A 12,722-nucleotide genomic window follows, 5' to 3' on the forward strand; every position below is an offset into this window, starting at 1 on the left:
TAGCGACACAAGAGCACCGGCAGGCTGCAAATGAAACATGAATCATACACATGCAAGAAGGGGATCCCCAAGGCATCAGAGAGAAACAATGATGCGCGGGTCCTGGAGGAGCCAGGACCTATCGAAAACAAAAGTCATTTCATCTATTCTTTTGGGGACCTAAGACCGCAGAGAATCGCGCATGCTCTGACTGCTGGCGCTGACCAGCGGGTTGGAGGTCGGCAGAATGCCTGTCTTGGGCATGGCGTTCTGCTTGATCTTGGCCACTGCATAGACAATGCCGCTGACGAAGCCGACGAAAATAGCCGACACACTGGGGAAGGTGACGGGCGCATCGAAGAAGACCAGGCCGGACACGGCGATGGGCAGCTTGTTGAGGGCACCGACCATCGAGTAGGTGGTGGACGAGGTCACGCGCACACACCAGGCGGAGGTATAGGAGATGAAGACGGTAGACAGACCGGACAGGATCATAGCGAAGATGATGCCGTTGCGGTTGGCCTCGGGGAAGTTGCGGGCCAGGTTGGCGGAGGACCAGTCCTCGACGAGCAGAGTGAAGACGATCAGGACGGGGATGGACAACAGGTTGTTGTAGAACATGGCTATACTAGATTAGACTTCATTCAAAGCAGTCGGGTAGAAAAGAACATACTGTCAAAGTCCTTGAAGTTTGTCAGCTTAATGCGCTTGCGCATGCCCAAAACGTAGGACGAAGTGCACAAGCAGTTGATCATCATCCAGACGTAGCCGGCGTTCAGAGTCGACACTTGGCTGGAAGTATCACCGTTGCTCTCGAGGGCGTGCTTGATGTCAGCCCAAGCCGCAATGATGGAGCTGACAACCATTAGACCGAAAGAGAAAAGGGTCATGGAAGTCACGGAGCCGCCGAACCACAGGACCTCACCGTAGGCGATGAGGATGATGGTCAGGTTCTTGAAGATAGTGTACACGGGGATTGAAAGGAACTGGAGGGCCTTGGAGCCGGTGTAGATCATGCCAATCAGGAGGAGAGTGATGGGGAACCCTGTTGAGTAATGCGCATTAGATCGCTATTTCGGCGTAGGTGACCAGGAGGCGGGCTTACACTTTCTGGCCTCGTCGGCACTGAAGTCACGGTAGGTGATGAGACCCATGGACTTGCATGTTTGAATTGCAGTGATACAGACCAGAGACTAAAGCGGAGAATGAGATAAGTGTCCAAAACCATTGACATTCACAAAGCCACCACGTACCTGAACCATAAGCAGCAGGAAGTTCAAGTTGAAATCCAAGCCCGACAGAACGTACTTGTTCATGACGGTCATCATAATGGAGGAACCACAGTAGGCCAGAACTGGCAGGGCCGGGTGGCCAGCGACGGCACTGGGAGGGGTCCGGGGTTGCGGAGGCAGCGCCGCCTCGAATTCCTTGTTGCCCTTGTCGAGCTTGTCCATCTCGACGGTGTATTCGTCCGTTTTCTTGTCGTCGGCCATGGTGAAGGTGGTGGTGTTGTTCAAAGGCAAAAGATAGCGGAGCGTACACGACGCGCAACAGAAAACACTCAAGGGAGAAAGAACTTTTGCCCGGAAGCGGCACGCTGACTCAGCAACCCCTGGCCCCCCTGCTGAGTCAGCGTTTAATTACGGTTTCGTACTTTTGTGGTACAACAATCTACTCCTTTCGGTGATTCTATTCTAGATGGAGAGATCAGCGATTAGTCTGGTCGGTACTAGTGTCCCGAATGGGAACTAAAGTAGCACGTTTCTAGTCTTTATCGATCTGGGAGCCCCTAGACACCTTAAAAGTATAACGCGGACTGTGGAGCAGGTGAAGATCAGGAACGGAACCTCCCCTCCTCACCACCTCGACACACTCCTTGGAATCAATTCCAATGGTCTGAAAAGACCTCCAAACTTCAATTGCATCCAGAATGCCTGCCGGCCACGAATCAGACGACGAAGCTCTCTTCGCCGCCCTCGAAAACGAAGATGATCTGAGCTACCGCGACCAACGCATTCAACAGCTCAACGCAGAACTTGCCTCCCAAAAGACAAATCACGACAAGTCCAACACAAACCACGGCACCGGCCTACAGAGCAGCACATATCCAACACTAAATGGAGACCAGTCCGTGCTGAACCTGACGACAGACGCACCACGATGCATAATACATTTCGCGCACGATGATTTTGCCCGATGCGGGGTGATGGACGCGCGGTTGGAGGAACTAGCAGGTCGACACTATGAGGTGCGATTCGCGCGAGTAGATGTGCGGTCGACGCCGTTCCTGGCGGAGAAGCTTGGGATTCGCGTGTTGCCGTGTGTGATTGGGTTCAAGGATGGAGTTGGAGTCGATCGGGTGGTCGGGTTTGAAGGACTAGGGAATCTTGGTGTGGAGGGGACGGAGTCGTTCAGTGTTCAGACGCTTGAGAAGAGGCTGTTGTACAAGAAGGTTCTTACGGAGGCCAAGTTCTCGAGCGAAGATGATGATGAGGTTGAGGAGAGTGGTAGTGATGATGATACCGTGCGGAGACGACGTCCTGCAAAAGCGATTCGCAGTGGAAACACTGGTCGGAACCATAATGATGACGATGACGACTGGGAGTGAATTGACGCCTTGTTATGACAGTCTTGTATATGCACATCAACACCAGCATCAAAATACTTGGATATTACCGAAGAACGATATCAACCGGGCAGATTGGGAATGAATTGTAGCCAGACACAAATAGAAAAGAAAAAACTAATACTGCATCATCATAGAATTACAGGCAAATATCAATGGAGACCGTGAGTACACAGAAGCAGGCGAATCAAAGCAGTGAAAAAGGAAAGGCTCCCTAGAGTTACAACAAATGCCGCGAAGCCCGGACCAAAACAACAAGGAAAGGGGAATTCTATACACGGAAAGTAGGGCACACGTAGAGAAGTTCGTCATTGACGCCTGATGCCCTTAAAGAAAAAACAATGCCAGGATTCGAGAGGAAAAGAAATGCTCTTAAATGGCCACGTTCTTCATCTCTCCCAGGACCTCCGAGTCCATGACATTCGAGGGTCCTGCCGCATCGTCGGTCTCGGTCTTGTCCGTGTCCGTTGACTTTGTTTCTGTCTTCTCGAATCCTTCATTCTCCTTGTTGGAGATCTGGGGGGTGGCCACCTCTAGCAGATCCCCCTCCTCCTCCTTGGTGCCGGGCTCCCGAGCATCTTCTGAGATGGCAGGTCCCGCAGTGCCGATAGGGCTGGAGGTTTCCTCGGTCACGCGAGCAAGAGGGCTCGACATGCCGAACGGAGTCTTGGGGCTCTGTGCAGGTCCGCGGTTGGGGAAACGGTTGGGTGACCGACCACGCTCTTCAGCCCGAGTCGGGCTACCGTATGGGGAATCCTTGCTGTTGCGGTTGCCGGAACCATTCGCACCGGGTCCGTTGGGGCGTCGGCGCGGTGGGCGACGGCCGTACTTCTGGTCGGTCCTCCACCGCAGAACCTCCAGGTACGGGGGTTGACACTCTGCGACTTGAACTCCTTCAACCGCAGCTCGTTTGTCTCTTCGTCCACGATGACCTTGCCGCTGCAGAGATCATCCGCAAAGGTGGCCAAGAAAGCAGCCCAGGACCGAGCAACCACGTACTTGCAATCGTAGTCACGGCCGAAGATAATAACTTGGCCCCATTTTCCAGCAGGACCGGGAGCCAGGTCAATTGCAAGGTGGTTGCCACCCCAGTCACGGGCAACTGGGATCCAACCGTGGTGAGCATATGCCTTTTGTACGGCACCGGGAGGTTGAGAGTCCTGGCGATCGAGCAGTTCATTCCGCCACCCAGGGTTGCCCTGTTGAGAGGCAGCCGCCGCCGAAGAGCCTGCGGCGGAGCTAGAAACAGGGGCGCTGTTAACCATCGAGTTGCTGAGGAATTCATCATTGACAGTCTTCCAGGTCCTGCGCTCCTGGACAATCTCCTCACAGTCCAACGACATACAGCTGAAGAGGACACCGGTAGGCAGACCACCCCGCTCCTGACCGTCATGGATCATCAAGGACTCGCGCACTTCCAAGGGCAGGCTGCAATCCAACTCATGCTCCAATTCGTTTATATCATTTTGAGTGCACCCCTCGCCGAGATTGTCCAGCAGCTCCTCGTAGTTGTTTTCGAGCCAGCGCTCAATCTTTCGCCAGGAGTGTGCGACCGGAGGAGGCGGCGGCGCGCCGTCGTGGAAACTCTGCATCTGAATCTCAGGGCCATCAGCTTGCTCGTTGGAACCTCGTTTTTGCGATGCGAGCGATCTCATGCCGGGGGGAGTAAGGACGGGTCGGAGACCCCAGCTCCGTTGGGGAACCGTTGAATTCGGTAGATTGTGCAGTAGCCAGGCCCTTAGTGGACTCGTCATCGTAGGGGTTGGTGAGGTCGGGGCGAGAGTCGGCGGCGCTGGTAGCGATGGAAGTGAGAGGATCATGGCGGCTTTGGCCGAGCGGCACGTGCTGGCCAGTGCGATAGGGAGAATCATGGGAGGCATGCCGGTCGTAGGATGTCATGGTATGCCAAAAGGAGCGCCATGTCGAACTGAGCCTGAGGGGAGGGTCAGTTGGGGAACTGGGGGGGAGGGGAAAGGGAGAGTAACTCACATATTCGCCATGGCTGGGCTTGGGAAACGGGGATCAAAGAGAACAAAACAAAATCATAACCAGGCTAGGTACGTATAGTAGGTTGAATCAAGTATTGAGGAGATGGTTAGTCAGGAAGGAGGGAAAAATATGATAGAACTTCCCCGTGATTTGAAGGGTCCGCTCCTCCCCCCTGGCCGCATCCAGCGTCTCTTTTCTACGGCATGCAGATCATGATGTCGCCAGCTGTTACCGTGCGCAGCATGCCTTATTCTATGGACTACGTATCTCACGTTCTTATTGTTGAACCAGGTGGCGATTACTGAGCGCGGTTCCATATTGCTCCCATCATCCGTCATCCCTATATCCAAAGATTGAGCTAAGACTGGACACACTTGGCCTGGGAATGGCAGAGTCAGCCACGCCTGCCAGTGGCGCCCACCTTCATCTGCCGGATTAAGCTTCATCAAGTCCGAGACACGATCGACAAAGCGAGCAAGAGTGTCAAGATGGGATTCTAGCGTGTTCTGTCCCCAAGCCAGGGGAAGTGTGAAGTGGGAAGTGGAAACTGGATTTATGAAGTACCACCATTCAACGGACCCTCCTTCTCCTGGCTATAATTTCCGACTGCTTAGGTCCTTTGTACTCTGACCTCGTAACGTAGAACAGGAAAAGTGTTATAAAATTAGCAAAGACTCCGTGGGCCAGGCAGAATAGTGGATCGGACCATTCAAGTGGCGTCGGGGCCAGATTAAGGGGAAGTGCGTGTACAAAATGCTGCACCCACGTAATGCTTTCGTCTATTCCTGGGACGCACAAGTCCTGCCAAGAGATGGACGTCGGGGACTCTTGGAATCGAATCTTGGACCTGAAAGACCCAGGCCTCTTGTAAATTAGGATCAGCACCGGGGAACCAAACTGTGACCTCGAAATTACACTTTTCAGAGCACCGTTTCTCGAACGCCCGGTGTGGCTAGCACCGTGGCTAGTGGCCGGTGGCTGCCTCCGTGGCGATGATTTGCCGTGCTAGATCTGCTCCAGGTCCTGGTTCTTGGTTCCGTCCCAGGTACAGACTCGGCGACATTGGTGGTTCTTGTGTAACTTGCTACATTCTATACCTTAATTGTAAAGAAAATTACATGCATCTACACGTAGCTCAGACCAAACGAGTGGACGGTATGGTATTCACACCAAGCATTAATCAAGACAAATTCCGAGTGCACCCTGGGACAAAGGGGAATTCCATCCGGAGAAACCGGGCGACAAGGCACATCCAACCACAAGCTGTGATCGGGACCCAATGCACCGTTCATCAAAAACAAAAGAAAAGGAAAGAAGCATATCAGCCGAAGGGGTGATAACCTCTCGCAGAAGACGAAGGAACGAGTGAAAACATAATGAGCCATCCTCGGCTGGACCTGAAAACTAACCAGGCGCAAGTACTTGGAAAGACCCCGACTCCGAACGATGCAACCGGAGACCTCTTAAAGAAGCCTCAACAGTATCGAGAAGTAAGACCCCGGGTATCACAAAAAAGACCACCAAACCAAGCACCCTGTCGAGAGAAAAGTAGACCAAAACCCGAGGGAAATAACCTTGAACCAGTCCAGGATGTCCCTATGAACCAAATGCAAAATAAACAACAACATAAAACATAAAGAAACCGCAAGTCAGAGTCAGGGAGTGGAGAAAAGATCACGTAGAGATCATCGGAAGCCATACTGTAACAAAGAAAACTAAGCAGCAAAGGAACGGTGATATCCGGCCTGCGGGATACCTGAGGCCGAACTTGGGGACGGGGCCGCACTGATCTTCAACATGCGCTTAAGGGTATCTGCCATCTGATTGGTATTGGCATCCATGGTTCTGCAAGGCGACGGAGATTTCGTGGGCATATCAAACGAGGCGGTTCCATATTGAGGCTGGGGAGACGCAAAGTTTGGCTGCTGCATGGGTACATGTCCATTAGGCATATGATATCCGTAGGGAGATGGCGACGATTGAGTAGAAGGGTTCGCATTGGGAGGGACCTCGCGACTCAGGGGTGAGCCGGAGTTGCGATATTGCTCGAAGTTGGCGTATGAGTATGAGACTGGAGGGCGGCCAGCGCCGTTGAGTACCGGCTGTTGCCGGCCCTGGAAGCCGTGGGATAGAGGAACTGACGGACCCGAGTGGGTGCGCGTGGGAGTCGCATAATGAGGGACGTGAGAATTGATATTCGGGCGGGGCGCATAGGGCCCGTTCTGATTAGGGACCGGAGGAGATATCGAGCCAGGAGGCTTCTGGGGACGCGGGTTGAGCAGCATGTGTTTCAGCTCTTCGTTCTTAGCTCGGCGCTCGGCGTCCATCGCATTGAAAGGTTGAGCGGGTGAACTAGACGATCGGAGAGCATCCATGCGATCCTGGTAGGAAGGAGCGAATCCAGGGTCAATCGGCGGACGCGCCTGGTGGGGAGATCCCATCTCGAATGCGAAGACGTCACCGGGAGCCGTGTGAGGCTTGGGACAGAGCACTTTCGAATCGGTCTGCGGAGAGCGCATCCGGGCGGCAGGCTCCGGGCTATGCATGGCGTTCGAGTTTCGCGCCTGCACCGCTGCCTTGAAAAGGAAGTCGAGAGGGCTTGGCTCGGTTCCATTGGCGGTAGCTCGAGGAGGCTGAGTAGGCGGAGGTCGTGCTCGTGGTTTGGAGGGTGTGACATCCAGATCCTGTTCGGTTTCCGCATCTTCGCTATCCGTTTCGAGAGTGGGCGCAAGGTCTGACTCAGGGAAGGACTTTGAGAAAAAACTAGGGATCGGCAGAGCCGAGGGGGCAGGCGATGCGTGGAAGGTTGGACCTGCATATGCCGCGTTGTCCTTCATAGGAGTGCCGTTGCTAGGCTGGGAAGAGGTGTGGCGATGTCCGTTCGGCGCTGGCGATGCGCGATTGCCCGCACCCTGGTTCGGTTTCTTGCCTGAGCGCTGAGGCTTCTTCTTTGAGTGCACATTATTCGACGAATCTGTCGCAACACCAGCAGGACTCATATGTCTGGGTGGAGAGGAAGGTGGTGTACTGAGCATGGCGGTCTTGGGTACTTGCGGGGTTGTATTCTTTTTCTGAGAACGACGATTGTTGCGTGGACCCCGAGGAGTAAGAGGTTGGGGGGATTGTGTCGACATATCGACTGGTGGCTTGAAAAAATAGGCAGCCTGGGAGGAGTAATGGAAAGAGAGCAGACGCTGAAAGTCAGGTAATGAGTAATGATAGAGGAGTCCAGTCCAGTCACTGCTCAGCAGCTGTTATTAGATAGTGCAACGCCGGGCAGGGAAAGGGAAGGTAAAAGAAACAGAAAAGAAGCGCCTTAGGACGTCAAAGTGAAAGCAGATGGGACATGTCTAAGATGAAGTGTGAAGAGTGAAGGGATTGGGAGGTAAGTGACGGAAGGTTAGGCGGGGGCAATGACTAAGACTCTCCGCCACAGCTCAGTGGGGTTAAGATCACGAAGCTCTTGAGGCTCTGGTCATTTTCGTCATTACCGTTACTATTCCTTTCTTTGATTACCCCAAGGTGTCAAGGTAACACCCGTGCCTACTGCTCCCGAGGTCCTCCGACCTTAACCTTCTCGACCGCTCACTTCCCCAACCCACCACCCATCTTCAGCCCCGATTACACAACACCATGGCCGACGTGGAGATGAAGGACTCTACTGCGGGCGCCTCGTCCAAAGGAAAGGCGGTTGTTAAGGACTCCAGTGATGGCAAAAAGAAGTTTGAGGTCAAAAAGGTACAAATCTACCTTGGGAGCCACTTCGAATCGTGAGACTGACCCTCTCCCAGTGGAACGCCGTGGCCCTCTGGGCTTGGGATATCGTGGTAGACAACTGTGCTATTTGCCGAAACCACATCATGGACCTGTGTATGTCGAGTTTTATTCATATCCATCAGCACAATACTAACCAGCGACAGGCATCGAATGTCAAGCCAACCAAGGCTCATCAACAACGGAGGAGTGCACCGTCGCCTGGGGTATTTGCAACGTGAGTTATCCTGCTACTACTTGAGAAACTCGGCCTTACAGGTACTTCCATCCAGCACGCATTCCACTTCCACTGCATCTCGCGATGGCTGAAGACCCGCCAGGTCTGCCCACTCGACAACCGAGACTGGGAGTTCCAGAAATATGGCCGGTAAAGCAACAAAGCACGAAGTTGAAAAGAAATCACCAAAGAAACTACCAAAAATAAAAACACCGGAAGTCCAGTTGCAGTCGCCCAAGCGCAATGGCTACGATTCCTCGGGGATGCGTGGAGGACACATGATTTGCGTTATGCTTTATTTTCTGGCGTTCGGGTACTCATTTGCCATGAATTCACCAAAGGCCTCAAAGCCCGATAGATTTTCCATTCCCGTGCTTGTGCTTGTAAATCACGATATGCTGTGTATTGGACCCATATATCCAGCATCCTGGATCTCTTTCAAGCCACCTTGACCCCGTCCACAAGTACTTTGGGCGCACCTGCCTTCCCGCCTGCTGAATTTAACCACCGTTCTGGGTTCTGGTTGTATATGGGCCATGGAGGGATAACAGCAAGGGCCGTGAATAGTGTGCCACCGAGACCAATCCATAGCGTGAGGTGGATGTCCTTGTAGATGTATCCGACGACGAAACTGATGGCCTAGAGATGTGTGGATGAGCGGAGGTGTGTAAAGTAGACTCAGCTATGACTTACCCCGGAGAGAACCAACAAGACTGTGGTCAGGATCTCTGCCAGACGTTGACCGTGGAAGTCCTGCGATGTGTTAGCTATGGCGGATCCAGGGTGCGGCTGGCGACGATAACGGGTGGGCACGAACAATCTGGCCCTCAAAGGCATCCTGGAGAGGTGCAAGTAGCTCGTCCATTGAGTTGAGAATGTAATGGCAGATATGCGATCACGTCGCGACCTGAAGGTCTGAGGAGCGGCCGCTTATCGCGATGTTGTCATCTGCCCACCGCCTCCGCCTGGAGTGTCTGAGTCTACGAGCTTCACATTCTCACCACGTTTATAGGATGGATTCTTTCAACATTGTCAAGTAAAACTGAATATCAGTTCCTGGGATCTAGTTAATTGGATGCATGATTTAAAAGTCAGATTAACTTATGCAAACTAATGCAAGTGGATATATGTTCATGATTCATCTATGTCTATCTCTAATAGCAGCTCGTACTCGTACCGGTTCAAGGGGCACAGTTCACAGGAACTTGAGACGAGTCTTCATTCAGTCGATGTGCAGGTCAATGGCAAATTCACCCGTGTCTCGGGTGCATGCACGCTGCACCGCGACTGGCAAACCAGCGGTGAACCCGAGGAAGCGTGCGTCAACACATGGCCCATGATGTGGCGTGGAAATATTACCAAAATAGGAGCACCCGCAAGAGCTCTTCGCTCGTTCTAGCGTTGTGCTTCCAAGGCTCGAGGCGGTTGGTGAGCTTATGGTTTTGCGCGCGTCATGGGCCAAGGGGACGGCCCCGGATGACGCAGTTGGAACCGTTAGTCCCGAATCTAGTTGGGGCTCACGGTGGTACCAGCCTGTGCAGGCTCGAGGAGCTTCCATTGGCAGGTGATGTTGTTAGTGGCGAACTGAGCGATGATGCGGTCTGCAATCTCGGTGAATCGATCGGTGGCCAGGGCCAGGATGGTGGGACCTGCACCGGAAAGACAGATACCTAGCAGACCTGGCTGGGTGGCCGGGGTCATGAATTGCAGAATCTCGGTCAGACCGGGGATCAGCGTCTTGCGGTATGGTTGGTGCACCTTATCCTGCATGGCTAGGAAGATCATATCAGGGTCCGGCGGGGAAGTTCCCAACGCCGCGGGGAGCAAGGCCGCGCGTTGGAGGTTGAAAACCTGGTGACCTGTCAGCTTCGTTTCTAATTTCTGAGCGTGGAGGGTGACATACGACATCGGCTCTGGTGTAGGTCTCTGGGAGTACGTTGCGAGCATTGGCGGTGGGCACGACGAAGTCGGGAATGATGGCAATGGCCTTGATTTCGGGGGCCCAGTTAAACTTTCTGTAGTGACCAATTCCCAGAGGGGGCTCCGGAGGATTGAAACCGGTATCAATGCCACCAGCCGGAGCGGGCAGGACTTCACTAAGCGGGATCTCTTTCCGTGCCACGTCCTCGGGCTTCAGCTCATTGAGGTAGGTACCCACAAAGCCTCCAAACAGTGAGGCGGCCACGTTATCGGGGTGTCGCTCTGCAAAAATTGTTAGTCACAATGTTCCAATGGATGATCCCTTTCTGTTGCAGGACGGGATACTAGCATACCAATCATCAAGCAGTAGTCGAGCAGACGCTCCTTGCTCAAACCTAGCTTTCCGACCTCATTGCCCAGCATGACACCGGCCACCACTGCGGTACCCGACGATCCCAAACCCCGACCTAGCGGAATGGGGTTGATAATGTGTACTTTGGTCTCGACGGGGAAAGCGCGCTGATCGTGGCATCGCAGCAGATACAAAGCTACACGGGTGATCAGGTTGACCTCGGGATCGAGAGAGATCTGCTCGGCGCTCTTGCTCAGATCTTCGTAGGTAATGGCGCAGTTCAAGGGAAGCTCGGACGAGGTTTTAGATGAGTCGACGGTAACGTGGAGTTCCATGTGGAGGGACAGCGCAAGGCCGATCACATCGAAGCCGGGGCCAATGTTGGCCGAGGAGCAAGGAGTTCGAATGACGAAGGACTCCATCTTGAATTGGACTTGGTTCTGTAAGTCCAAAACCTGGAAGATGGCCTAGAGGTTCAGTATAAGGTACTGAACGAGTTACGAGTTACGAGTTATGACTCGATCGAATGCGGAACTCTTGGCGCACCAAAAAATTTGGGCTGGTCCGACGTCGGGGAACAAGTGGAGCTGATCAACTAACACTCCATGATTGGACTTTTAATACTGAGATCTCTTGTGTGCTGCACATGCATGTCACTGCGGGATTCTTGGCTACCTTTTGACTTCTGACCTCGAGTTTTTGACTTTTGATTGTCACCGGCGATGATGGCACTAGCCCTACATCATGGACCCATACCGACACTCGCCTAAACCATTAGCTTAGGCACCGATTCAACCGATGCATGGACTTGGGCACTTTGGGAAGGTCACTAACAGCCCTAAGGTCCTCTGTGTCTATTTTGCTCTCTTCATTGTCTGAACTAGTGCAAATAGGGGAATCAGACATGCGACGCCATGGCCACCGGAGAGTAAAACGACTTCGGACACGGCCACGAGACCTAGGGCCCCACGTAAAAAAGACCAGGATGTGCCGATAGATTCGGCAATAAATGCCTCACAGTCATTTGAAGGCTCAGTAAAGTATGGACTGAATAGGTTTAACCACTGTGTCGGGGGGCGCCGTCTGCACTTTGACCCGCTCACGAAAAATTTTCACCGTCATATCTGACGGTTGGACGTGGTAGAATAATGAATCTATATTATCTATACGCGGAGGGTCAACTCTCTCCTTTCTCCTGTATTTCAACTTATCAAATTCACCTTTTTAAAAGGTGGACGGGCTAGATTGTCTCCAAGTTTTGACTCAAGGTGTCCACCGACGGTAAAAAGTGGCACCGCAAGCATCTTAGCGTCCTTTTTGGTCTCTTGCCACTACGTCTCACGGTTCCCGCCTTTTTCATTCCAGTCAAACCCCACGAGGTTATTTTTTTTCTTCTTCTTTTGATTCCAACACCTGTTTTCAAAGCCTTCTTGCTACCTTTCGAAGTGAGAAGCATCCCTCTTTTCGTCGGTCAATTGAGATATCCGCAGTTCAACGCCCGTTGAAGAATCTGCGCCTCTCAGCTCGACCTCCCTCTCATTCGCGACCTTCGCGTCCAAACAGCAGCTCTGGAGCAGCCGCGCTCCCCGCCGTCTCATCTATTCAAGTTGGCGGGCCTTCGCTACACCCAGTCCTCCCTCTTCAACCCTCTTGCGGGCCCTAAGTTCCGGGTCTTCTGCGGGGGCGATACCAGACCCCCTAACTTGTCTTACCTCCACCTCCAACTTTGGCAGCCAGACGTTTGTCGGTAACTCCAGGCCCTCGTGAAGGGTCTGGCTTATGGATGGAGGGCCGTTACTAAAAGGACCTCTTACCGACCTACGTCTGCGGTTGTCGTGCTGCCAAGTGCAACTTTAAAGACCATT

General features: G+C 53.1%; 7 protein-coding genes across 7 annotated transcripts; 2 read left to right on the forward strand and 5 right to left on the reverse strand.

Annotated features, from left to right (window-relative positions):
* Positions 1 to 159: 159 nt before the first annotated feature.
* gmtA (GDP-mannose transporter) lies at positions 160 to 1,472 on the reverse strand (the record flags this gene model as incomplete). The annotated part of the gene is made up of 4 exons (XM_056889358.1): positions 160 to 602; positions 653 to 1,024; positions 1,085 to 1,172; positions 1,233 to 1,472. The coding sequence occupies 4 exons, from the start codon at positions 1,470 to 1,472 to the stop codon at positions 160 to 162; spliced, it is 1,143 nt and encodes a 380-aa protein (XP_056738660.1).
* A 437-nt stretch (positions 1,473 to 1,909) lies between these two features.
* N7443_009303 (thioredoxin domain-containing protein) lies at positions 1,910 to 2,587 on the forward strand (the record flags this gene model as incomplete). The annotated part of the gene is made up of 1 exon (XM_056889359.1): positions 1,910 to 2,587. One exon carries the CDS (start codon positions 1,910 to 1,912, stop codon positions 2,585 to 2,587), a length of 678 nt encoding a protein of 225 aa, XP_056738661.1.
* Positions 2,588 to 2,977: 390 nt separating this feature from the next.
* On the reverse strand, positions 2,978 to 4,605 carry N7443_009304 (SMI1/KNR4 family protein; the record flags this gene model as incomplete). The annotated part of the gene is made up of 4 exons (XM_056889360.1): positions 2,978 to 3,436; positions 3,481 to 4,232; positions 4,309 to 4,538; positions 4,595 to 4,605. 4 exons carry the CDS (start codon positions 4,603 to 4,605, stop codon positions 2,978 to 2,980), a joined length of 1,452 nt encoding a protein of 483 aa, XP_056738662.1.
* Positions 4,606 to 6,309: 1,704 nt separating this feature from the next.
* N7443_009305 (uncharacterized protein) lies at positions 6,310 to 7,728 on the reverse strand (the record flags this gene model as incomplete). The annotated part of the gene is made up of 1 exon (XM_056889361.1): positions 6,310 to 7,728. One exon carries the CDS (start codon positions 7,726 to 7,728, stop codon positions 6,310 to 6,312), a length of 1,419 nt encoding a protein of 472 aa, XP_056738663.1.
* Positions 7,729 to 8,227: 499 nt separating this feature from the next.
* N7443_009306 (SCF ubiquitin ligase complex subunit HRT1) lies at positions 8,228 to 8,739 on the forward strand (the record flags this gene model as incomplete). Its single annotated transcript, XM_056889362.1, has 4 exons — positions 8,228 to 8,332; positions 8,386 to 8,464; positions 8,515 to 8,585; positions 8,641 to 8,739. The coding sequence occupies 4 exons, from the start codon at positions 8,228 to 8,230 to the stop codon at positions 8,737 to 8,739; spliced, it is 354 nt and encodes a 117-aa protein (XP_056738664.1).
* A 284-nt stretch (positions 8,740 to 9,023) lies between these two features.
* N7443_009307 (signal peptidase complex subunit 1) lies at positions 9,024 to 9,450 on the reverse strand (the record flags this gene model as incomplete). The annotated part of the gene is made up of 3 exons (XM_056889363.1): positions 9,024 to 9,224; positions 9,279 to 9,338; positions 9,403 to 9,450. 3 exons carry the CDS (start codon positions 9,448 to 9,450, stop codon positions 9,024 to 9,026), a joined length of 309 nt encoding a protein of 102 aa, XP_056738665.1.
* Positions 9,451 to 10,091: 641 nt separating this feature from the next.
* On the reverse strand, positions 10,092 to 11,279 carry N7443_009308 (homoserine kinase; the record flags this gene model as incomplete). The annotated part of the gene is made up of 3 exons (XM_056889364.1): positions 10,092 to 10,436; positions 10,489 to 10,787; positions 10,859 to 11,279. The coding sequence occupies 3 exons, from the start codon at positions 11,277 to 11,279 to the stop codon at positions 10,092 to 10,094; spliced, it is 1,065 nt and encodes a 354-aa protein (XP_056738666.1).
* Positions 11,280 to 12,722: the final 1,443 nt, after the last annotated feature.

This window comes from Penicillium atrosanguineum, assembly GCF_028827265.1.
Source record: "Penicillium atrosanguineum strain IBT 20685 chromosome Unknown utg000007l_segment0_segment0, whole genome shotgun sequence".
NCBI classification, from domain to species: Eukaryota; Fungi; Ascomycota; class Eurotiomycetes; order Eurotiales; family Aspergillaceae; genus Penicillium; species Penicillium atrosanguineum.